Genomic DNA, 26,579 nt, shown 5'->3' on the forward strand with positions numbered 1-26,579 from the left:
CATGACCTAGCACCCAGAGCTTACCACTGTTCGCATTCTGTGTATTTCCTCCATATGAGTTTATTTTTGGTTTACAAAGTTGAGATCATCCTCTGTGTGTGTTTTAACGTGCTTTCTTCAGGTAAGGCATAAACCTTCCCTATTATGCCTATTTAATGTTCTGTCCAGAGACAATTTAACAATTCCTTGAGTTTGTTTCTCTTATTTCCCCCCACTAAGATAACTGTGACAGACACCTCTTAGCAAATGTCTTCCCCTGGGATTCCTGATTATGTTCCTATATTTCCTTAGGAGCAAAGGTCATTTTAAGGCTTTTTTCATACATATTATCAAACTGTTGGCCAGAAGGGTTGGATCAGAATATCCGTGCATTCCCCCAACAGCCGCATGTTCTCTTGGGATCTGGGAGGGTTACGGGTATTTCTCACTGCGTTGACTTGACTACCCCTGAGGAGAACCTTTTCTCATTTTATCAGATCATTTCTGTTTCTTCAGCGAGCTAGTCTTTCAAGTCCTGCGACCATCTCTCTGTTGGGGTGGGGGTGCTATATGGGGGGGAAGGCGAGCTAGCCCTTCCCTGGTCTAACTGGCAACAATGAATGCTGGAAGCACGTGGGTTTGTTTCTGTTTGACTGAGGGCAGTAATTGCATTCAGACTGCACTGAAAATGATGTGAATGAGAAATCATAATGGTAATGAGAAATGAATTTATTTAGACCTAATTTTGGACTCAGCCAATGGATACATTGTGTCTGCGATCTGTCAGATACTGATCCTCACGATAGTCCTATCAGGGAGTTTTAGACCCTCTTTACCTGGAAGAAAACTGAAGTTTACATGAGTTCAAACTGGAATTTGAATGAGGCGTCCCTACACCTAGGCTGGGGCTCCTTTTTCTAAACAGTCTGCTTTTTTATATAAGATCTGATGCCTGTGTTTTTATACGAGTATTTAATCCTGCCATTTTCTGTTGGCCCCTGGAATGCCAGGTTCAGTGTTAAGCTGCTCTTGCAGGAGTTCATGGAGAGACAAGCACAGTTCCTGGCAATGACAGTGATCCTGGGATTGCCCTTGGGTAAGGACAGACTGAAGACATTGGCCCTTCTCTCTGGAAAGAAGAAAGTGGGAAGGGAGACGTAAAGGAGGCTTAAAATCATCAAGGGTAAATATAGATGCCATTAGAAGTTACAAGGGAAGATTTTTAGGGCAGAGTGTTGCATGATACATTTCAGATCTTGGTACTCTGCGTATCTCAGTAGCCGAAATTGAAGTGATGTGGACATTTTGTGGATGAAGGAATGATTCATAGAAAATGGTTCAGAGAATGAGTGAGGTACCCATGCAGGGTGGGCTGGGTGTGAGGGGCGGGATGGGGCGGGGCAGGAGGGATGGGCCCAAGGACACCCCGGTAGATGACTTCTCCTGGGGTAAAGCAGGGACTCACCTGCCAGCTTCACCTTCTCATCCTTGATGTTTGAGAACATATTGTGGATTTGCTCAACATGAGTCATTTCACCTCCTTTATACCTGTATCATCCATCTGGTTGAGAAAATATTTCATTCTTTCACTTCAGAGGAATTTCAGAACCTGTGGGATTTTGAAAGCAATACTGTTGCCTCCTGACATGCAGCATATCCCTACAAATCCAAATAATAGAAGTGTTCCTCTATTGAGGAACACTTGATGGGGGACCTCCTTTAGTGAAACGGGGTACATTTGAGAGGAATGTGTGACAGCATGCCATGGTGGAGGGCCACTTGGAACAATGGATTGTCTTTGGATACTGTCAAATGTGGACGATGCCACATGTTGTTCAAGGGCTCTGATGCTTTCAGGGGAGAACAGCCTTGACTTTCTGATTATGTGACAGTGATCAGAATAGACATAATTTCATAAATATTCGGATTAGGTTTTTCTTTCTAATAAAGAAGAATTTTGGATTTAAATCCTGCTGGAAGCAACGTTTAGGGCCTGCGTGATACATTTCCTAAATGCTAGTGATGAGATGCCCTTGAAAGAGAAAATTTAACCTTCAAGTAAAAAGTCAATACAGAAACCAATGTTTGCTGTCGAAGGGATCTCAATTGAATATTACCTCAAGAGTCGGAAGGCCTCATTTCTTCCCCACTGCAAACTCAAGGAGTGGTGTGGCTGTGGGCATGTCCATTTCCTTGCTTTAATTTTCTCACCTGCAAAAAAAGGTTGAAATTCTTAGGTGAAGTTATTCCTCAAGTGTCTTCTGAAGCCAGACATCTCTGATTTTCTTCAAGTCTTTAAGACAGTTCTTCTAAGAGAGTCCAGGCAATAGGGTGACAAATATTTTCATTGTTTTTAGTTGTTGTTGTTGGTTTTAGTGATAATATTTCATAATTAAGAGACTTGAGTAGACGAGAAACCACACACATGGCATGAAAGGGTTTCTCAGCAGAAACTGTGCGGCTCCAAGTGAAGAAACAGGCTCATAAATTCCTCTTGACAGAAAACATGTTACCACACAAAGAAATCATGAAAGACCTCCAAGCAAGTCTTTTTCACAGATTTGGAAAATTTCAAATAATACATTCTTTTTCTAAAATAATGTTTTCCTTCCAACTTATTTATTAAAACAACGACCCCCCAAAAAGACCTTTTTCAAGTCCTAAGCTTCAGAAAGAAGTATGATGCCCACTGTGTGTATCTCTGGTCCATTCATTCAGGCAATGTTAATCGAGCATCTTGCTTGGGCTGAGCGATACCCTGGGAGCTGGGGATGAAGGAGAGATGGGAAAAGGCCCCTGACGCCCTGTACCCTGGACAGGGCTACAGAAGGAGATTTGGAAACAAATGATGGATGGATGTCGAGGGCGGTTATGAGCTGGCATTCTAGGTGCAGGGAACTGCGTGGATACAAGGCCCAGGGATGGGGAGGAGGCGCTGAAGGCAGCTGGAGGAGACTTCATCGTTTGATTACAGGAAGTGGAAGATCAGGAAGCAGCTGGGAGGCTACTTCCTAAGGAAAAGGAGAGGCCTCGGAAAAGGCAGGTCGAAGGCTGGAGGTGTGGACGGGCGTGAGGGGACCGGTGTGTGCGCCGTTGCAATGTCTGTGTATGGATTGTGTAAGGATGGAGAGCCAAAAGAGGAAGCCAGGCGTGACTGTGGGGTTTCTGACTTGTGGGAGTTGGTTGTGTCACCCCTGGGAAACTCACTGGTACGAATTCGCCGACATCTCTAGCTGACTTGGAACCTGCTGCCCCTTTTGGTGGAACCTGTGGAAACCGTGACTAGACTTGAGGGTGGTGAGCCAGTCGTATGCTGACAGTTCCAGACACACATGCACATGCACACACAAACTCCCTCATGCACACACACCCCCACACACGTGTTGATGAAAGTTTTCCACTAATTTAAAGCACGTGTAGCACACGCTCTACAAATACTAATAAAATATGCAGTGCTTTTTGGGGTAGATTCCAAATAGCCAGCTGACACTCACAAAATGTCCTCACCATCATCTCTTGTGATCTTCGCCAGACCGGTGGTGGCAGAGAGAGGCGTCATGCTCCGTCTCCGTTCAGGTCTGGGGATGTAGGCCTGGCTGCTTCACCTCCCTGACTTACGCTCCCAGAGGGCTGCTGGACACAGGCCTGCTTTGTCCACACGCCTTCCCAGACCACACACCATTCGGTAACTGCTCTTGGATACCATTTCCATTCGTTCCCTCCATGTCTTGGGTCAGTGACCGGAGTCCAGCTTGTGTAACCGTATGAGTCACGGGACTTCCAGGGGGGCCTCTGATCCTCAGAACCCCACTGGTGAAGCCTTGTCTCCAACAAGACTCAGCCTCTATCAGACTGACAGTGGGCAGCCTGTGCAACCACAGCTAGTTCTGTCCGTGGGCCTGTTCATTGTAGCATTTAAGAGATGTACTTTAATGTGTCCCATGATACACTTTTGTAGCCCGCATCCTACTTGGGCTTTCTTCCAGCATTTTAAATGGGGGACTTTTGAAGTTCTTTTGAAACTTTATCTGACCTATGGTATTACTTGATCACGTCTGTGATATGACTTGACCACGAATATTTCTTTTTTCTATTTCTCACCCTCCTCTGCTGCTTCCCTTTCCTCTGGTCAAGCCTCTGCTCTGCTCAGCTCCATTTTCCTTCTGCACTCTGTCTGGGTGTGATTGGTAGCTCTCCGGGTTAGCTGACCGTTGGACCTCCGCCTGAATCTCTTAATCCCCACCCTTGCATATCTGGCTGCTTGTCGGATACCTCCACATAGACGTCCTTTTGTGCCCTCAAATTCAAATGCCCCAGTGAAACTGGTTGCCTCCCCTGCTCCAGTGACCTGTTTTTCCTGTATTCTTTGTTTCCAAGAGGCAGTGCCGTCTCGAAGCCCAGACGGTCCACTGCCGTCGAAGTCTGTTCTTCTGTCTGTACCGGGTACGGTCAAGAAGACTGGTAGCAGCAGCCCTTGGTCCAGTCCCTTCTCTTGCTTCTTCAGCAAGATCCTTCTCTGCAAATTCTGTTCCCCCTGCCTCCCTTCCTGCCTCCAATTAGCCCCCTCCGTCTCATTTTCATTCCGGAGCTACATTTCCCTTCCAGAGCCCAGGTAGGATGTTTAAAGCGCTCGCTCGCCTTGAGCACAAGAGATGGCACTTTGCCTTTGTCCACAGGGTGCAATCAGGGCGGCCAGCTTGGCTCGGCTTCTGCTGTTCTTATAGCTACTCCCTTCATAAACCAAGCTAAATAAATACTCCCAGTTGCTCACTCGCACTGAAAGGACTGTAATTAAATTGCAGAGGACGGTCAGTCAAAATTCATATAATGGGGACGATGGTTTCTGAGTAACAGTCTTTCTCAACTTTTACTTGCTTTAGTTTTCATAGCAGAATGACTACCATCTCCTGGCTCCTGATGCCTGGGTCTAGGCGGAGATGATGTCTTGAGACTCCCCTCAGTTGCTCTTCGCGTAGTTTGGGAGTGTCGTGTCCACAGGCATGCCCAGCTCCTCCTGTCACAAGCAGAGAGGGGCCCCGTTTGCATTGGAGACTTCATGTTAAGGGAGGTCATAGGTACATGGTGGCTGCCTGGATGTGACCTCGTGAGAGGAACGGAATTAGATTATGCGTGGGGTGGACCGGTGATTGCCCCCCTGGGTAGCAACTTCATGGCTTTGTGGGAGGGGTAGGTTGTCCTGGAAATTTGCCCTCCCTGTCCTTCAGCTGCTTTGTTGCTGAGCCAGACTTGTCTGCAAATTGAAATGGAACGCTGGAATACTTTCTCTCTTCTCAAGTTAGCAGCGGTGGCTGTCAGGAATTTGTTACTCTCTGCTAACACCTTTTAGCATGAGAACATGCTAAAGGCCAGGGCAGGTATGGGAAGATGCCAGAGAGGGATTTCAATCTTGTAGACTCTTCATATGTGGAAGGGAAAAAACGGGGGACAGAATTAAGAAGGAAACGCTTAAACATGTATATCACCACCACGGGTGGCCCCTCCCCTGTGCCCCGTCCCGGACTGCATCTCTTATCCATCATTACGTAGAGAGATGAGAAGGGCTACCTTTGGCCCTCTTAGCTGTCTACCTCCAAGTCATGCCCATAATGGGTACTCAGAAGCCATTGGCTTTAGAGAGTATCTCTCTGCTCTTAGCACAGCTCTTGAGAAAGGGATGGGTGCTGCTTAAGAAGTGTGTTCCCTCCCTTAACATACAGACTGTACCGAACTCTTTGCCGTCATTTTTCCCCAAGGGAAACTCACTCTATGGGGAATGCGAGCTTTGCGTTGTTTTTGGAAGGGCTGGTTTATAATTCTCTTGGGCTTTTCCAAGAATCCCTCTAATCCCAGCACCCCACCCCCATCCACCCCTGACCTGTTCTGCTCTCATAGGAGCTGTCCTTCTTGTGTCTACGTGCATTTACTGGGCAGTATGCCATCTTCCTTTGGTTTGGGCGTTGGAGACGCCCCTCTTTCAGTATTCAGAGGGAAGCAGAAAGTGGAGGACTGGAGGACAGCAGTGTTTTCTGATGTTCTCTAACTGCTTGTGTTCAGAAGGAATGTGAAAGTAGCTAGATCTCATCATTGTGGTATCAAAGCATTACAGGGTACTAGACCTTTGGGGAAACTGAGGCTCAAAAAGGTTAATAAGTTTCCCTAAAATCAGTGACTTGTCAGTAGCAGAGTTTTAGAAGCTGTACTTTTCCACACTCTCCCATTTCTGTGGAGGGATCTGGAAAGCTGTCATTTGAACATGTGTCATGATCTCATGAAGCATAAGCCTCCAGGTTACATATGTTAAAGAAACGTAGCCGGTTTTCCCCGGGTGCCGAATTCTGGTGAATAAGCTGATTCTGAATTCCTCAAATCTTTTCTACAGAGCAAAGAAGAGCCAGTGAGACTAATGTTAATCATGGGAGCCTATTATAATGATATATAACTTGTCATAACACATTATAATATTACAGCAAATACATTTAACTCACAGAACATTCTCGGGGGGCCCTTAGCTCCCTTTAACGTTGTGTTCCAAGCGTCTCTGTAGCAAGATAGAGCTGCAGCGTTCTCTGATGCCGGCCACACCACCCCTGACCAAGCCAGCGTTACAAGAACCCTTTTTAAAACCCCCTGCACCATTTCCCCAGGCTTAAAAGTGTGTTTGGTTTTGTCAGCACCTCGAAACGGGAAGTTGAGATTTGAGGAAAAAAACCTTTGGTGGTTATGCGCTAAGCTGGCTGGAGAGTTGGAGTCCCAGTTGTCATGGAAACTGCACTGGTCCCTCATTTATTAATGGAGGCTTGGTGAACTCCCGGAGGTACTCTTGCCCTGTCCTGTAAATTCATTCTAGAAAAATGCAGGTTGACTTTTAGAATATTTCTCTGTCATTTCTCAGGCATTCATTCCTGGAGCCTCACAAGCTTCAGAAAATTGCCTGTGTGCAGTTTTAGAACACTGATTTTTATCTGGCAAGCGTGTGTGAAGGCCGTTCCCCTTTCCTTTCATGCTTAGATCGTGTTTATGCCTGCCTGACTTGTTCAATAAGTGAATTTTTTTTTTATCATGCCTCCTTTACGAATTATGTGGATTTAAAATAAGGAAAAATAAGGAAAGAGGGAATGGAAAAAATCAGTAATCAAATACACTGAAAACCTTGATAGTGGTTTTAGGAGAGTTAGATGTTTCTAAGCCTTTCCTAACTTTTACAGTTCTAAACTTTGTCTTTCATCCAAAATGAAAGGTTTCTTTCTTCCCGCTTCAGTAAAACACTTTCAGAAAATGTCTCAGGCAAATGTTCTTAAAGTAAGTCTAGTTTCACTAAACTAGCTCTCCCCTACCAGGCATATATATTAACAGTATTGGAAGTTGCTTCCAAAAAAAAAAATTTTTTTTTTTTTAAAGCTAATTGTTTATCTGGAAGGATGCAAATGGTGGTTTTTAAGCCTTTAAGTCATTCATCATGCCTGGCAGCCTCTATTGTCTCATTGTTGAGTCTGAGCCAAGAGAGACTCTTTCTTGGTCTTGGGGGAGAGGTGCGTGGATCTGTGTTCTCGGGGAGTCTGAGCCGGGCTCTAAAGGAAGGTAATGGAGGCAGACCCATAGGTCCCCTCCAGTTGGGAAAAATGGGTCCTCATTTTCTTCTGTCCCACTGAAGTTACGAAGTCACTCCGTGTTCAAAGTAGAAGTGACAGGACTTGCTCCCTCAGTTCTTCCATTGTCTCTGCTGTTAGTTTTTAAGTGCATTTTTGTGGATGTAATAAAATATTGTTTATAGTCAGCTACAAAGTAAGTAATTACAGTGTGGCAAATGAAATTCAGTATAGCTTTGTCGTGGTTTTTTGAATTTTAATTAAACCAGTCTTAGAGTAAATTATAAATGCCGCTGCTTTTGTTGTGACAAGTGACATTGACAAAATATTAATCTAATGGATAGTTATTCACAGAAGCTAAACGTCTTCTCTAGTCTGCAGGCTTGGGGTGTTTGTTTTTGTTTTAATTTTCAGTTTATGCTTTAAAAAAAAAAATCCCAGAGAAAAGAATAAAGTTTTAAAACCACATGAAATAAGAACCCCATGTATGGAATATTCCATCGCCGATATCTTGCCAGCCACAATTGCGAATGTCTCATTTATGGTACTGAGAACTTTTTAATTTTTTTTATTTTTTTTTTAACCAGATGTTTCTGTGGTCACTTTTTGGTATCGTTAAATAAAGCTGGGATGAATAACCAACTGTTGACTACAAAGGCTAATATTAAAGGAATAACCAGCCCATGTTCCTATTAGATCATTTCCCTTTTATTTTATTTTGCAAATTACCTTGTGGTGTTGCTTAAAAATGGCATTTTGTTGGTTGTCTGTCCCTTTAAAAGCTAAATAATCCACTTATTTTCTTTGGAAATTCTTTTAACTTGAATTTGTATAATTATCTGTAAATCTATTTATATATATATTTTAAGTGTGTTAAATATTCAGAAGCTAATTTTTCTTTCTGTCATCTTACGTGCTTCCCTCCATCATGGCTCAAAGCTTTTCTCTGGTTTAACATTCTGATGTTTAAAAATGAATGTGAAGAATTTAATTAGAAGGTCCTTACATCAGTCCTGCAGTACTTTTTAACATGACGGATTTCAATCCAAAGATAAAGTTTTTGTTTACATGTTGTTTATCTCCTTCTACCCTTCCAAGCTGACTTAGATCCCAAAGGTTGGAGTAAAATCAGTTTCACCCTACAGATTTTTTTCCTTCAGCATCATAGAAATTCCCATTTGAAGAGTAGAGCCAATTATTCGTGTGTGTGTGTGTGTGTGTGTGTGTGTGTGTGTGTTGGGGTGGGGATGGTAAAATCACATGGAGTCAGTTTCCAAATGTGATTGTAGCCCGTATTTTTTATCCAGGAATTAAGTTGTTGCCCCCCCACCCCACCACCACCGACCACCACTATCATTAGATCGTGGAGGGCAAGTGTGGAGAAGGTGCGAGACAGTCGGTTGTAGACATCCAACTATGACAGCAGAACGATCTCTGCAGCAATATGGCAGTGCAGCATTTGCTGACTTCAGAGTGCCAGATCAACCCCAATATTTTTTCAGGGATGCTAAACCTCTTGTCACTGCTAAATTGGATTTGTCACTGAATGAAGTATCAGCTGCTGTTGGACAAGGCCATAAAAGCCAGCCGGCTGGCCCTTTGTAGGCAGGGCTTACCCAACGATTGATATGTTTTAGCACTTTTGGGATTATTGTGATTAAGAGGAAACCATTCTGAATGAGAGCGAGAAAAGGGGGTAAGGATGCACAGCCCACAGCTGGTGAGCAGCGTGTGTTTGCCGCTGAGGAAGTCACCATTACAGCTTTCTCTGGGTTCCTGCCCTGATTGATGGGTATGAAATCTTTCTGTGAGGAAGCAGCGCCCTCATTTCCTCCAGTCACAGCTCTCCTGGGCAGGGCGCTAGGCATTCCAAATGTTGTGGACTTGAGAATTCCGAATGCTTTTCAAGCACTCGCACACATGCTCGCACGCCCACAGTGCCTACACGCGGTCGTCTGCACACACCCGAATTAATTGAGTTAACATGTAGGGACTTCGGGAATAACAGCAGAGTGTCCGCTTTCATTTCCCAGGCCTGGAGCTCTCTCGGCAGCCATGAAAAATACACCTTCACGTCGTTTGTACCCTACTTGTTCGTCTGTGTGGGACACTAAGTGGTTTGGAAACTCAGGCACCTGGTCGAGGGCTTATTAAGTGCAGGAACCTTACTGTCTTTTTAGGACGGGTTTGTTTTCCAGAGCTGCTGCCTTCTCCCGGGAGCCGTGGAGCTTTCGCTCGGCGCTTGCACTGGCCCCGGCGAGCCCCAGCGAGGGGCAGCTTGTCCAGTAGACTGGAGTTTGAAGCTGCCCAGTCCTTGCACATGCGCACGGCACGGGTCGCCTGTTTGGCCGTCCCAAGGAGACGGTGCCCGGTTCCCGCCCAGAGTTTGCTCAGCGCACCGCACAGGAAAGAGGCCGGCTTGCCAGGTCCTGCGGCGCGTCTTTCCAAGCCTGTGAAAAGCACGAATCATCCCACAGCAGAGCATGCTTACAGCTGGCCCTTTGCTAGCTTTGATCTGCGAATCAGGCCGCTCCATGAATGCCCTTATTGTCATGTTATGTGTACACAGTGTGTGAATTATTGAAAATAGGGAGGCCTGAGCCTCATCTGGTAGAGATTACAGTGCAGGCATGCTGGGCGAAGGTCTGTAATTGAAAATCCCCAGATGCTGTTTATTTGGCCTTTGTCACATGACCTGCTCAGGAAGACTGTCTGAACAAAATGTTGCCTGCACGGAGAGTGGAGCCCACCCTCCCCCACCCCCGGAGTCTCCGCAGGCTCAGTCTGTACACAGCTTAAACACCTGCCCAGAGGATTTTTCAAGGCTTAAAATAGATTCGCTCATAGCATTTAAATAGAGGGCATCTTGCTTGTTGGTTTAAACTGCTTAAGCGGTTGTTGACTTGTGGAACCTTCTTTCCACACAAGGGTTTGCTGGATAATTTCCCCCAGAGATATCTTTGCAAAGCAGCCTTCAGGGCTAGAGTCGTGCAAGGATAAGTAGTTTGGGTTTTGCCTTTTCTTTAAAAAAACAAAAAAACAACCGTGTGTGTTACATGAGCTTGCAGGTGAAGCCATGTTGACTGTGTGTGTGTGTGTGTTCCTTGTCTTTGAAACCAGTGTGGTTACCCAGAATATGCTCCGCTGGTTCATCTGCATTTTACCCAGTTCCTTCTTACCTGTCCTACCTATGGAAGAGTTGAGATGTCTCTTAGAATATGTGTTTTTTTTCTCTGTCTGAAGCTGAGTGTTACCCTCTGTGCAGTTGGTGGATTGAGGCAGGATGGTAAATCTGAAATGGGTGAAGATCACAAGAATTACAAACATGGTCATTGTGAAGAAGGAAGGGCTCTGTGTTTTCCAGGTTCTTTCTGTTAGGGAATAAAATAATGATTCCCCTTACCCTTAACTCACTCCATATCTCCGTTGTGATGGGTACTTCATACATTTCTTGCGGCTTAGGAAGAGGAAAGGTTCGTGGGTATTTGGCATTCCCTGAGCACTCACCCAGACCATGGGTTCCTAGAAGGCCCGAGCCCCATCGTGTTCTTCTTTATATGCCAGTTCAACCCACTTTGTGGTTTTTTTTTTTAAAATTTCTGTCCTGCCAGTTCTGTCTTCCTCCCTCTCTTCCTGCCTCTTCAAAGAAAACATCCATCCACCACCTCCTGTGTGCCATGATGTCAGTTCTTCAAATATTTTCCCTTTCAGGAGGTGGCTAAAATCAGCAGCGATGTTATTATCATTAAGTAGCACATTCTCAGTCCTGCCCTGGGAGCTGGGGGTTCGGGACCCCGGGGGTGGGGGCAGGCTATGTCCCCTGCCTTCAAGAAGCTCATAATTTGTCCAAGAAGGTGAAGGAAGGCACCCACAGCAGGAGGGCAGTATGGCAAACCCTGTGCTGTCCACTACAGGAAGTCTGATGAGTGGAGGGGGCAGGGCGGGCTCTCTGGCGGGAAACTGGAAAGTGCCATTTGACCTGGGCTTTGGCAACTCTGAAGCAAGTGTTCAGCAGATTTGGGCAGGACCCAGAGGGCAGGGATGGGGCGCGGTGGGTTGTTCCCACGGAGGGGATAGAAGCCAACATGATGGGATGATCTGTGCAGAGAGTGACAGGGAACAACCCCCCCCACACACACACCCCTGCCCCTGGCAAAGTCGGTTTGTATGTATAACATTTTAATTTTTACAGAAAGAATATAGTATATATCTGTCCCCCGAGTAATGCGCAGTTTTTAAAGGAGAATAAAAAGGAGTTAGTTCTCCTAATCTGAAACTCAGCTGAGAGGGGTCGTGTGGTTTGCTCCATCCGGATCTCAGAGAGCCCCATGCATAGGCCACTGTTCTCCCCTTAATGACTGGCCTGTGTGTTGTTGCCCTTGGCTGCTCGTGGTTTGGGGACCTGTCAGATGTGGCCAGGGCAGTTGGGTGAATGACAGAGAGCATGGCAATCACGGGAGGAAACATCTCTGGATTTTTATTTATTTACTCATTTGCTCAGACTGTTCTTCAGTTGTTTCTCTCATCCTTGTAGTACTCTGCCTTCATTACCGTCATGGGGGTTCTTACCTCAGTTTCCCTCCTATACTCTAAGCACCTTGAGGGCGGATAATACATATTATTTCAGTGTGTATCTCCTGCAGTGCTTCATGCGATGATTTTTATATATAGAAAATATTCAGGAGTGTCGGGGTTGCTCAGTGGGTTAAGCCTCTGCCTTTGGCTCAGGTCATGATCTCGGGATCCTGGGATTGAGCCCCGCATCGGCTCTCTGCTCAGCGGGGAGCCTGTGCCCCCCACCGCCACACACCCCCCACCGCCTCTCTGCCTACTCTGTCAAATAAATAAATAAAATCTTTAAAAAAAAATATTCAGTGGACGGTGCTGAACGGGGAGATGTATTGGAGCCAGATTATGAAGGCCTTGAGTGCAGAGAGTGGAGTTGAGCTACAGCCTGTGTTGTAGGTGGTGGATGGAGAACAGAAAGTCTCTGTACAGTTCAACCCACTTTGTGGTTGGGTTGTGCCCCCTCCTCTTGAGATTCTGTTCTTAGGAAGCACTTGGTAATGACCTTGAGAGAACTTATGTTGAGTCGAGGCTGTCTTCGGAGCAGCTGATCTGGAGTTAAGGCATGATGAGCTTGCAAGTCAAAGCTGGGTGGAGATCCCAACTATACCACTTACCCATTTGGTAACTTGGGTGGGTGTCTTTGCGGGTTGAGGCCCAGGCTGCATCATAAACTGGGAGTTGTGGCAGGGGGCGGGGGGAAGCAAGGCTAAGTGTCTGCGCGTCCAAGCACAGGGCTTTCCCTGGTGTTTACGCAAGGGGGTCTTCAGCACACGCCGTTGTCCACCTCCCTCCTGTCTCGCTGCGCATCTGCCTGCCACACAGTGGGGTTCTCACTGCACTTAACCCTCAAGTTTCAATCTGTTTAGTTGGCACACACTTTAAAGAATATCCCTGATGATCGTGGTTTCCATATTAAAAGAATGACCAAGTGCCCAGGCACTTAGAATTCTCTGGTTTTTTTTTTTTTTTTTTTTGATGTTGTTTTTTTTAGCCTGTTTCCCCAGCAGTGGCTCATCCCCGTGTGAGTGTCATGTTGACGGAACACGTGGGTACCTTACCTTTGTCCAGCGGCTGCTGCGGGAGCCACGGAAGGTCTGGCTTTCTTCTAGCGAGAGTTGTTTTTACAGTAAGAACTGAATTCTGGAAATCCATGGGGGACGTGTGGCTGGCCTATTCATAAAGATAATTTTACAATCTGCCACAAATTAGGAGAATTTTCGCCACACGTAGCCCTCGGCCAAAACCTAAGTCCTGCTATCTCATTCAATAAAGAATCTCTTCTGAATTAGAAGGTTATTGTAGCAAGTAAGGAGCTTGTATGATGCCCTTTTAATGTGAAGATCTCCCAGGAAAGGGCTCCTTTTACTTGGAAACCATTTCTGTGGCCATACCATTTGGAAAGTTGAGGATGCTGCAAAGATTCTGAGAACGTTTTCAGTGCAGCCTGGAAAAGCTGTTCGGTTTCAGTAACCCTGAGAGTAGAAGCATGGGGGGTTTATATAAGATGCCATGTGGTGTGGTGTTCTGGACAGAAACCTTATCTATATTACCAGTTGAAGCAATGAGCGTGCAGTGACATTAGGTAATAGCCCCAGGAACATTTAAAATCACTTTGAGGTGCCAGAAGCTTGCTGTATTCTTGCTGGTGGATACGGCAGTCCCCCAGGGTAGGTTCTTTATTCCCATTTCACAGGCGAGGAACTAAAAGGTCTAGAGACGTTAAGCAAGTTGCCCGCATTCCCACAGCTGATAAGTACATCTTCACCAGGAAGACGAAGGTGTAGGCAGCCCTACTTCTGAATCCCAAACAGAAACCAGTCTGCAGCATCGCCCGCCGTTCAACGTTCTCCAGCAAAGACCCACAGTTTCTGGCACTTTGAATGTGTGCATTTCACACTTCTTTAAAGGCCAGATAATTAATAAATAAACAGAGTGTTCTTAGCAAAGTTTTTCATTAACAAGACTCTCCTGAATTGATGTTGAGATTAGCTTTTTTTTGGACCAGGTCCATAGGCCTGTGGCATGTGGAGGTCAGCGCGGGTAGAAGGGGGTGAGGAGGGTTGGTCTCCCTGGTGCCAAGTTACGAGAGCAGAACGAAAGTCGGGATAATTGTGCTACCTGTCCCCGAAGTTGGCCTTAACTGTAGAATGGCTTCCAGTTTTCAGGTGATGCTGCCGGTGTTGACCGCTGTGTATGATCTTTTTCTAGATCATTTTTCCTGAGTATAGGAGAGCTCACTCATCAGTTCATTGTTGAAAGCATTTATGGAGTACCTCCTTAATAGATGCCTGGTGTGCAGTTCGAACTAGGTATCTATTTCCATGGAGTAGACACAGTTCTCAATGGGGGATGATTTGCCCCCCACCCCCACCCCAGGGTATATGCTGGATGCACAAGGATACAAAGGAGAAGATGACTAACTCTGGTTGGCTCCCAGAAGACTTATGGGAGGAAATATTTGAGTTGGGGCTTACAGGGATGAGGGGATTTTGTACGCAAAGGAGAAGGGAAAGGACATTTAAGGACATACGGTCTGTACAGAGGCATGGGGGTATGGAAAAGCATGACAAGGACTTGGGGAACTCTGTGAAGCTTCTTGTATCAGAATGGAGGAGCCCTCTACAGGAATGGACTGTTAGGCCTGGGTACTGGACGAAGAAGTGTGTGTTTTTCTTACAGTGGCCAGGGATCTAATGATGCAAGAAAGCAACATAATCAGATGTGGGTGTAAAAGAAAAGGCAAATGCCCAAAAGTGAACGAAAACTTCCCTGAGAGCCTGGGTGGGGGGGTGTTGTTTAGGGAGCAGGAAGCATAGGTTCCATTAAATCCCATACACACCTTGTGTGTACAGAATACAAAGACGCTGAAGACAAACACCCTACCTTTAAGGAGCTCACAGTCGGTTACACAAGGAAGTCGCACCAGAGCCACAGTGCAGGCAGAGCAGGGCAGAAGGGTGAGTCTCTGCTCCATTCAGAGCCAAACCATGCTAAGCGATTCATTTGTAACTCGCCTTGGCTTCTACGGTCAGTTTGCTTTGTCATGTTGTGGTCTCTCTGACAACCACTGGTCTGTGAGGTGGGCTCCAGGCTCCAGGCTCCCTGGCTGTCCTTCTTCTTCACATGCTCCCTGTCTAGTACATGTTTAAGTGGGGGGAGCGGGGTTCGTTGGGGAGATACCCTTTTCCCTGGGTCTAGAAGGATTTGACCTGGTTGTCATAAGAGATATTGCAACTCTGAGCAAAACCTCAGGATGGCAGGATAGTTTGGGGGACCGAAAGCCCCACATGCATTTTGATGGTGGTTAAGATGGATTTGGGTGACGATGGATGAGGTACGGCATGAAAACAGAGCTTTCGGGCCAGGTGTTGGGACAGCACTGAATACCATGCTAAAGCAGGTTGACCTTTAGACCGTGGGCAGTGGGCCATTGAAGGTCATGGGGCAGTAGAGTGGTTAAGCCAGGCTATGCTCTGTCGGTAGCTGTGTATAGGAGGGACTGCAAAGAACAACAGCCAGAGGCATAAAATAATCAAGGCCCGTGAAGGTACCCATTCGAGAAGTAAAAAAGTGATGCTCTAGCATCTCTTACCGCTTCCTAAAGAACAAACCTTTCGAAAAACTGACTTCATTCATATTTATTTTCTTCTTGGAAGCAATGACAACAAAAAGAATTTCTCTCCAGCATAGCAGGATTGTATCTCATATGAAGCATTGGACAGGTTTACTTGCTTGTCTCTTTTTGACCCTGGTAGTCTAGGGTCGTGGACTACCATTCCAGTGGATGTGGAATTTATAAGCCGTCCCGCTGAGATGAAGGAACACGCTGTGTTTTATGGGACCCATGCCCTATCACATTATCAGCTGCCGTTGGCCGATGGGAACGCCCCGAAGCAGGGTTTTCATTATGACCATGCATCCTGAAGGGATGTGAGGGATAAGTTCCAACGAACCAGAATTAACACAGCCTTCCTCTGCATATTCTTTCTTATAAAGCTAGTCCTTTGAGCTCCTGGATGAACGCAGACGCAGGTTCTTTTAGGGGACTGGCTGGTGTTCCCCTCCTGAAGGACACCAGTCCATTCTGTAAACCTTTAGATTGGGAACATGAAGTACCAGCGCCTGATGACCCAGAACAGGTTGTCTGGCCCCTTTCTGGTGTTTTTCCATATGGGTGCCGATTTTTTGGGGCAGTGATTTTTTTTTTTTTTTTAAGATTTTAAATTTATTTATTTGTGAGAGAGAGAGAGAGAGATATCACAAGAAGGCAGAGAGGCAGGTGGAGGGGGAGGGAGAAGCAGGCTCCCTGCCGAGCGGAGAGCCTGATGTGGGATTCCATCCCAGGACCCTTGGATCATGACCTGAGCCAAAGGCAGAGGTTTAACCCCCTGAGCCACTCAGGTGTCCCTGGTCAGTGATTTATATCGGGGATTAACTGAGACACTGGTGTCTAAACTTCCTCATAGGCAGGGCTCTGGGGTTGATTCAGGTGCTTTTCTTTTCTTTTCTTTTTGGCTGTTGGGTGGGGGGTGAATCCCCCTTTATTCCCACTCTTAGCTTTTGTACCCCTGTCCCACCCACTCTGGTCTCCATCCCTGTCATTGGGTCATGCATTTCATCAGGAGGGCCTGCTGTGTTCTTGACCCCGGGGGGTGTACAGTGATGAACAAAACCCAGTGTGTGCTCCATGCTCCTGTGGGACTTGCTGTCTGGAAGTGGGAGCGGCAGGCATTTATCATGTGAGCAGTCAGAGAAGCGGGACATGGCCCCTGGGACGCAGGCCCCGGGGAAGGACACAGTGACTGGACCCCATTCTTACAGGTCAGTCTTTCCCGAGTGTAGGTTCCTTGAAGCGAAATGGCGTCTTTATGCCCTCCTGCTTCTGGCATGTTGCTTGTGATCTTGTAGGTGTTGTCCCTTGTCTGACTAGAGGGTGACAGATGAGCTTTGGTAGACCTCCCCCTCTCCTCCTCCCAGCCCCCATTCTTGCGTGTACAGTGGCAGCAGGGTCGGAGAAAAGGGGAATTACCAGCTCCTTCCTGGTGAGTTTGTACTCTCTGCTGCCCCCTCTGGTGGGCTCCAGCGATACAAACTCCCTATATATGGGGCAGGACAGGGTCATTAAACATCCCTGCTCTGTCGACTCCTCTCTGGCTTATGACGCTTGGCTCACACATTGTCCCCTACACCTGTGCTTTTCGCTGTTGGCTTTCATCATTCAAGATATTTTTTCCTTTAAATGAAGCTCAGCTGATTAAAAGAAAAAAAGCGTTGATGGCTAGAGAATATTTGACCACCACCTAGAGAACCATGCTGAGAAAGTACTCCGTAACCGTTCTTTCTGTTGGGTGCTGCTGCTCTGTTGGAGGACAGAGCCAAGTCCTGGCGGTGTTGTCACCTGGAGGAAGGCATCTTCTTTGCTTCTTTTCACTGGGTCATCTTTTCCTTTTCTGTTCTCACTTTATGTCGATGATCCAGTGTCAAACTGGGTTATAGGGAAGGAGGAACCCTCCTTCTGCCCCTGCCAGTGACTTGTGCCACAAACATTGAGCTGCCTGGAAGGGAGAAACAGGAAACATGAATGTAATTGGTCCTTATTCTCTGTGATTCCATCGTCTGGTTGGAGCTGTGACATGTACCGGAACGATAGCGTATAAGGTGGGAAGGATGTAAACCAGCAGCAAAGCAGCCCAAGTCAGGGGCTGGGGATGTTTATGGAAAGGGGAGGCCCCTTCCTTCTCAAAGGCTCCTGAAGGACAAGGCATTTGGAAGGTGTGCAGAAATGACCCGGAGCGGTATGGGACATGAAAGCAGTTGTGCGGGCAGGTACGAAGCTCGGAAAGCTCAAGGGGTTACCAGGGAAGCTTCTGGTGGTCTGACAGGGCCCTTGGGCTGAGTCGGGGTTCAGGGGGGTATGTGGAAGACCGGAAGATTACAGCCAGGGGCATCCTTCCCTATTTGATGCAGCTTTGTTTTAGCAATCAAGAGAAGTTTGAGCTTTCTTTCCGATTCTCATTCTTTACATGGTTAAAAGATGGGAGGCACCGTCAGGTTTTCCTCACAGCCACGGGAGGCCCAGTGTGCATCAGTGAGAGCTTCCCCCGCCCCCAGGGCTGTTCAGTCCTTCCCTGGCCTGACTTTGCCTCTGCATTGGGCTATGGCCAGGAAGAGGAGGTTCCAGTTGTTACTTCTTCCTTTGTGGCTCCCTGCCTCCATTCAATTACAAAGTGGCTCTTACTCTCTGAAAGCCCTGAGTCTCTGGGCTACAATTTCTAGCCACAGACCCTGCATTTGCTGTGCCTCAAACATGACCTTGAGGCCACATCCCATCACACACCCAGGCCACAACAGCGCTAACCAGGCTTCCCTGTAGGCAAGGCAAGCCCAGTGCAAACTCTACACCTTCCCCTTGTCGGGGTCTCCCTCTCCTCCGTCCCTTTAGCGGGAGGTTTCATGGCAATCCAGGATGCAGGAGAAGCTGCGATGGCTCATTTCCAACAGTGCTAAGTTCTTTAAGAGAAAGGGATGAAATGAAAGCCTGGTTGCAGGCCAGGGTACGGATCCCAGTGTAAAAGCGTTAAGGGGGGCTCTGTCTGTCTTTGCTTCTGCCTCCTGCCTATGGGAACAGCCAGAGTGGCCGCAGTTGCAGAGCCTCAGAGAGAAAGAAGCATCAGGATATGTGTTTCCAAAGGCCATTTGATGCCACAGGGAAGCCGTAGTGTAATGACACTTGGTGGTGGACCGTGGCATGGCCACTCAGCTCTATAGGCTATTCCAAGTATGTATAGAGAAGTAAGAAGGAGTGTGTGCATGCCAACCATAGAATCTGGAAACTCGTGGGCTCAGAAAGGTAGTGTGCAGCGGTCACGGGAGCCTGCGGGTCAGCAGGTGCCAGATTCCTGCTTGTATGTGTAAGGAAGGGCTGCTCTTCCGTCTAGAATGGCCTTCCACCCACACCCCTCTGTGCTGCCTGTCAAAATCTGCCTGACTGCTTTAGTTAGTGATATGCACACCGAAGTCTGAGTGTCCCTATGCCTGTGACCACCACAGCGAGATGGAATGCAACAGCAACAGTAAAATGAGACAGCTTGGCAGACAGAGGAAGGGAAGGACATGTCCTAGTGAGTATAGACAAAGTGAATGGTAGGATCCAGGAGGTGGGTCTGTAGTGTGCACTGTGGAATTCTTTCTGTAAAGAAACTTAAGTTATGTCTGAAATTTTTCATAATAAAATGTTGGAGAAAATGCCATCAGTCCTTCAGGGCCTAGGTTGTGTTCAGGACATTGGGGAAGAAGACTTTCTAGACTTTCTCAGTTACTTGTGGCCAGTAACGTGTGCGTGTTATCAGGTCCTCTTTCATGGCAGTCGTCGTGGTGGGACCTGGAGAGCTGGTTTGCTCTTTTATTTCTGTGTTGGGCAGTGACCTCCCTGTGGACAAGCAGGGATCTTCTCTTTATATCCCTGATGCACCAGGCAGGCATCACGTAAGGGATAAAGGACATGGTCCCCACTTGACAGTAGAATTAGTTTGGAATGTCATACCTAACTTCGCAGTTACCTTTGCTGAAAGTCACGTTTGTAATACAAAGTTGACTGGATCAAGCCCCACTCTCTCTGTGCGTGTTTTATTTTGTAAAGATTTTACTTATTTATTTTAGAGAGCGTGAGAGCATGAGCCGGGGAGGGGCAGAGGAGGAGCGAGATTGAGTCCCAAGCTGACTCCAGGCTGAGCGCAAAAGCCAGATGCAGGGCTCAGTTCTCAGGATCCTGAGATCACAACCTGAGCTGAAACCAAGAGTCGGATGCAGAAGGACTGAGCCACCCAGGCGCCTCTGTGTGTGTGTGTTTTAGAAGGGAGAGTACAGGAATTTTAGGGTTAATACTTCTAATACGCAGCACGCTGGTCATAGCTATAAGAAAAGACAATGCTGTGCGGAGCAGGGCTGCCAGTTGAGTTACATCAGTGATAACTGGTGCCCTGAGCTACCAGTCCCTGGTAAAGGACTTCTGCACTGTAGGACCACAGTTCAATTTCAGGGCTCTGGACTATGTGGATTCACCCCATATGGGAAGCCGTGCTATAGAAATACACAGAAATTGGACTCAGAATGTTCGGTCAAGGTCACTGACAAAAATCCATTCAGAACCTAGTTGATTTCCCCCAAATATGTACAACCCCAAATGCCAAGAAGATAGTCCTAAATCATTTGGAATGCCATACTTGTTTCCATAATGGGTAAGCGTATTTTAATTCTGGGAAGTTTTAGAATTGAAAAGAGAAGTTTTTAATAGAAGCAAAATCATAGTGTTAATATTTGACTTAGAGGATCTAGACATATTTGATGTTTCAAGTAATTATTTAAAATAATTTGGCCCATGCAACAGGTTAGCCTGTTTTTCCAAATTAAAATGGGAAATCAAGTAGCTGATTTAGACTTGATTTTTGGGAAGGTTGAAGTCTTACTAGATTCATAAGCAGTATTAGAGTGTTGAAGATAATTTATTAGGTTTCTAAGAGTTGTTTAAGGAAAGGTTTTAGAAGTTAGGTCAAATAATTCTAATAATTAAAAGAATTAAATGTATTCTAAATTAAATATGTAATTTTAAATGTTTAAAGGAGTTTAATGGCTTTGTAAAATGGACCAAACATTATTTGAATGGTCCTTTGATAGGATTATAGAGGCACCTGGGCGGCTTGGTCTGACTCTTGATTTCCGCTCAGGGTCCTGAAATTGAGCCCCATATCTGACTCCCCGCTCAGTGTGGAGTCTACTTGAGATTCACTCTCTCCCTCTGCCCCTGCACCCCCCCCCCACCCCGTTAAGGCTCACACACACATTCGCTTTCTCTTTCTCTCTCTCAAATAAATAAATAAATAAATCTTAGGGGAATAAAACAAAAAAGAAAGTGATTATAAAAGTTATGGAAGTCATGCTTAAAACTTAAGGATGAGCTAGGGTGTTTAAACTTGTTTTTTAAGTAAATGAATAAAATACACATTTTTAAAAACTCGGTAAGCCGGGGCGCCTGGGTGGCTCAGAGGGTTAAGCCTCTGCTTTCAGCTCGGGTCATGGTCTCAGGGTCCTGGGATCGAGTCCCATATCGGGCTCTCTGCTCAACGGGAGCCTGCTTCTTTTTCTCCCTCTGCTGTCATTTCCTCTGTTTGTGCTCTTGCTTTCTGGCAAATAAATAAATAAAATCTTAAAACAACAACAACAACAACAACAACAACAAAAACAAAAAAAAGAAACCCGGTAAGACCAAATAGCATTTCTGTACATGAAGCCGCCTTCACAGTGATTAGAAAATTCACGTGAACTAAAGTGATGAACAAACACTTGTTCAATCAGGTAGATGCTGAGAGTTAGTTGAATTTGAATTTAAAATACGAATCAGCGGATTTCCATACTGAGGTGAGAAACACGGAAACCCCAAGTTAATTACCCTTCGTGGTTTCAGATGTGGTATGGACGAAGGAACAGGGTCTTGAAAGGTTAAGAATGGGCAAGGAGAGTCATGACAAGTTTCAGTGAAATGGTGGCTGTGATCTCGTGCTCAGCACGTGACAGGTGCCGGGCGAGGGCATGCTGTAGTCGTAGTAATTTTCGGAAGTGCTTTAATTAGAGTTTGCCTTGACACTAATCCCAAGGGGTGTCATATGCATAGACCCCAGGGTGTGCGCAGTTGCATGTGGCTGTCCTGGGTGTTGATCTCACCATTCACTCAGGGGCTCTAAGCAATCAGTTACAGTTATGTGTCACACACATCACACAACCTTGCCTTATCACAGAGAAGGAGTAGGGGGGCAGGGGACGTTTTTGCCATCTGGATAAGGTTCAAATGAAATTGCGCGTAATGCAGAACCCCGGATTTATTTCGTGCTGGCCACTCAGACAGCCCTGAACAGGACGCACAGGGAGGCCCTGAGCTGGAGGGTGCTTGGCTAGTCTGCAGACGTTGTCGTTCAGGTCTGGCTTCTGGTAATTAGGTACTCCTGGCTGGGCTCGGCTGTCGGCGAGCCTTTGAGACAAATTGCAAAATCTGTACAACCATCTGAGAGATGGAGAAGTAGACCCCAATGACACTAGAGGGGATATTGGTAGTTCTCAGAAGTTTGAGAGAGAATGCTTGGAGAAGCAGTTCTTTAACCTGAATTTAGAGATCCTTTTCCTGTGGTGAAAGGGTAAGTTCAGACAAGCATCAGGATCTGAGAGGATCCTGACAGGCTGCAATGATAGGCTTAATCTAACGGGATGAAATGCAGTGGAAATAAGTGTAAGGTTCTGTATTTGGATCAGAAAAATCCCAGCTATGCATGAAAATGCTGGGCACAGAGGTAGGGATCTATCAGAGGAGTAGTCTATATGAAAAAGACATTTACGAGTTCAAATAATACAAATTTGACAGTTGATTGTGGTTCCCCAAAATCAAATGCAGCGTTAGGTCACATTAACAGAGGTAGAGTATTTAGGATGAGGGAGGTGATAGACCTCTGCTATGGATTTGTCATAGGAGCAACACCACTATAGTTCTGGGCTCTGAGAGTCTGTGAGAAGAAACTAGACAAAGGATGGTCCCCTGGATGGATATGGTAGTGTTCAAGCTGTCACAGGTAACAGGAACAGAGGAGGTTTGGCCTGAGTACAACTCCAGGAAAACCTGAAAGCTGTCATTAATATCTGAAAGTCAGTCATGTGCAGAGCCTTGTTCTTGTTAAGAGGAACATGGAGAGGGTTGCTCAGTCGGTTTAGCATCTGCCTTCAGCTCAGATCATGATCCCAGGCTCCTGAGATAGAGCCCTGCATCAGGCTCCCCATTCACCAGGAGGCCTGCTTTTCCCTCTCCCACTCCCCCTCCTTGTGTTCCCACCCTCGCTCGCTCTCTAATGATTAAATAAAATCTTTTAAAAAAGAAAGAATCTAAAAAGAAAAAAAAAAAAAAGAAAGAATCTGGGGGATGAAAGTAATAAGAAGAAGCCCCAAATAAGAAGCATTCTTTTTTTTCCCCTTAAAAATGTTTTAAGGTAAAATGAACTCCTTCAATAATTCTAGAAGCGCTTGGTTAGGCTTCTAAGAATTGAGGCTTCTACTAGTGGGAGTGGATGGCGTGGAGGCACTTCCCAGCCCCAGGAGTCCATGATTCTTCTGCCTTCCTGTTGTGATCCTGTCCTTCGTGGTCCTACCACAGGCAGGGAGGCAGAGCCTTGATGACGGGAACCATCTAGGCAGTGCTGAGGGAATCTTTAGAATCATCAGGTGAGATTTCCATACTCTTGGGTCGGTCATCAGTGATGCCACTGGTTCTGCCAGGGGAGATTTGGGGGAGTGTGGTCCTTCCCTTTGACCAGAGGCTGTGTTATTTCCTCATTTGCTCTTTCTGAGTGCCCAGCAGTGTGCTGCGTGCTGGGGAGGCTTCGGGGCAGAAACAAAGCTCTTGCCGTCTTCAGGTACGCAGCTTTGTCTGGGACGGAGGAGAGCACAGACAAACCCTACAGTGAGCCCCAAAGCTCATGTGGTATCAGTCGTACCCATCCCCACTTAGCTCCGGGGCTGTCTTTTCCCATCACATTGTACAGTTCTTCAAAGTCAGGTGATTTGTTTGTCCTCCCCATCTCCTGGCCGGGTAGGCTCATATTGTTTCCCCTACAGGTTATGAAATTTTGAGGAGGTTAAGTCATTTTTTTTTTCTTTTTCTCTTTCATGAACATGACCTTGTGTGTAGTTAGTTGCTAGCACAGTGACCACCTCTGGGGAGTGTCTCCTTTCCTGGTAGGACAGTTCATTCCCCAGTGGTTCTGCTGGCTCTAACAGGAGATAACTAGAAGGCTGGGTGAGGAGGAGTGGGCATGAAAACTTAGGACGGAAACGGGTTTGTGGGTTTGTGGCCCCCTCACCAGTTGCTTGTACACGTTGAGCACCCCTTTAGGTATGAGCCTGTAAAGAAACCAAGAGACACATTTCTGTCTTCAGTTGTTAATCCTAGTTCATCATTAAATGCCCTTCATGCTAAATTTCCTCTAGTAAGTATTGTTGCAAACAATTATACTGTTTTCTTTTTCTAGCATTAATAGGTGTGCAGCTCCCACTTAAGGAGTCCTGATTCTAAATTCTTTTTTTTAGCTTTCAGAGGCTGTATTTTGTTTTCGTGTGTGTGTGTGTGTGTGTGTGTGTGTGTGTGTTTAAGGTAACCCATCTTATTGTAAATTCTTCTTTCTTTCAGGTAGGAATGAATTGATAGCCAGATACATCAAACTCAGGACAGGCAAGACGAGGACCAGGAAACAGGTAAACTAACCTGCCTGGACACTGTGCATGTCAGCGAATGGCCCCAACGAGGCATTTTGGCTGCAGTGGCTGTCTGTGCTTTGGCTCCTAGGAGCCCCCAGTTGGAGTCCCCTGTAAGGACGTCAGTGTTGTAGGTGTTTTCCATTGGCTCAGTTTTCACTGTTCATCATTTCAGTGACCCCTCACTGTGTGGTCTCACATATCTGGGAAAGCATCTCCTCCAAGGACAGTGTAGACACTGCTCCTTTACCATATTTTAATACCTCCAGTTCTTTCCCGAACTGCGCATCTGTAAACACCCCGACATTTGCGGGCGCGACTATATGCTCGGAGGTCGTGAAACTTGGAGATTTTGCGCATTGTAAAATCCTGGAACCATTACCCGTGAGTCATCATTTCGATGGAACAGTAACCCCAGCAGCCGTGAGTCTTGGCCCGAACATAATACTGAACGGTGCGCGCCCAGGGACCGGTTGCTTCTCACACTTATGGCCTTTGGTCAGTAGCTGCTGTGACGGAAATGAAGTTACAACTTAAAAAACCTCCGGGCAGAGCAGTGTCGGGAATTTTGCTCTGCCCTTTGTCAGGGCTCTGGCTCTCCTTGTTCCTTCTGATGGAAAGCAGCCCAGACCCCCTGACCCAGTTCATAACTGGAATGGACAAGAAATTCGGGTTTAGCGAAAAACAGAAAAAGAAAGGAAGGAAGAGGGGCCGGGGTGGGTGGAATCAGACCAGCCTCACGGGTGAGTTGTTAACAGAACAAAATTATTTTTGGACGTTTACCTATGCAGATCTATCTGGCATGGATTTTTTAAAAAAAGATCATTGTACCAAAAGGCGAGCTCAGCTGTGGCCTCGCTAAGTGTGAGCAGCAGATTCCAGTTCTCTGCTCCATGATGAGTTGTTTTCATGAGTGTTTACAGCGGGGAGAGCTTTTCCCCAGGAATGCTTCCATGTGCCCCGGCTGGAGCCTGGCTGCTGAGTCAGCACAGAGGGCTGTGGCCTCCTGCCAGTGCACAGAGGCAGGGGCATTGTCTGTTCAGTGGATGTCCCCCCACCCCCACCCCCCCGCCCCAGCAGTGGACAGAGGCCCTCAGCAAGTCAGAGAATCACGTGAGAACAGAACTCAGATGAGAACAAGTGAAAGCAGGAGCCGGATGGAGGGGTGAAGAGGATGGGGGAGTTCCTGCTTCTCTGTACTTAAAAACAAACAAACAAACAAAAAACAAATTGAAAAAAAAAATCATTGAAACTGAAAGATAAAAGGATCTTTTATTACCCTAAATCCTGTTTTTAGAGTCAGCAGAGTATTTGAAATAAAATAACTACCTTTCTCAGTCTGGGTCGCTGAACTTTTAAACGGAAGGTTCTGAATTTCTGAAACAGACAGATTTAATTCCCAACATGCTGAAAGCCTTGGACCTGAGCTGTCTGCTGGTCTAGGAGCTCTGGTCATGTGCCCAAGCCCTTCACTGGGGGACTCTTCTAAATTTAACCAAGTCCCGCTGAAAGAGATGCAAATTTGTTTACCCAGTGGAATCGTTGTGTTTCAGAAGCTGGGCTTGGCTGGCTTTCCACACCCCGGCGTCCTGGGGATGTTTTTAGGCAGCCGTTGGTGATACCTCTCCAATGTGAATTTGTTGTTCAGCAAATCGTGTGGTTTTCAACCCAGATTTTTAACAGGATGGCTGGCTGGCTGTATTCACACTTTTCGCTTTGTAATAATATGCAAATCCACTTGGCGCCCAGTCAATATCCAGAAGAGTGGAAGGATTAAAGATATTTATAAGGGCAAAAAAAAAAAATTGCTCTGCTAACTGGGTCTTTCCATTTCTCTTTGAGATCTAATTTACATGTCAGTATTATTTTAACATTTGCTACAGAATCCAGAGCTCTTAATGAGATCAGAATATAACCGACAGCTTCAGCTTTTTGATTCTGCAGAATGTGCTAATTTATGGATAGTCTCTTCTAAATTGAGAAGAAGGGATTTTCCCTCCTGATACTGAGAAGCTATAAATATTTTCATTTACCTCTAGCCCCACCTTTTAAATTTCATAAAGAAAACAACTCCACTCTCCCCCTCTCATCCTGTGCCCGTGATTTCTCCCTGGTGAGAAAACTAAGAGCAGCCTAACTTTCATCCTGAATCAAGTCACT

At 46.3% G+C, this 26,579-nt stretch overlaps 1 protein-coding gene across 8 annotated transcripts in view; it reads left to right on the top strand.

Annotated features, from left to right (window-relative positions):
• The window catches only part of TEAD1 (TEA domain transcription factor 1), a 260,592-nt gene that overhangs the window by 159,043 nt on the left and 74,970 nt on the right, over nucleotides 1-26,579 (top strand). For all 8 annotated transcript variants that reach the window (XM_044258859.1, XM_044258860.1, XM_044258861.1 and 5 more), the window contains one exon: nucleotides 24,355-24,419. In XM_044258859.1, coding sequence (XP_044114794.1) covers nucleotides 24,355-24,419 — 65 coding nt within the window. The remainder of the gene's footprint in view (nucleotides 1-24,354; nucleotides 24,420-26,579) is intronic.

Source organism: Neovison vison, chromosome 7, assembly GCF_020171115.1.
Source record: "Neovison vison isolate M4711 chromosome 7, ASM_NN_V1, whole genome shotgun sequence".
Taxonomy (NCBI): domain Eukaryota; kingdom Metazoa; phylum Chordata; class Mammalia; order Carnivora; family Mustelidae; genus Neogale; species Neogale vison.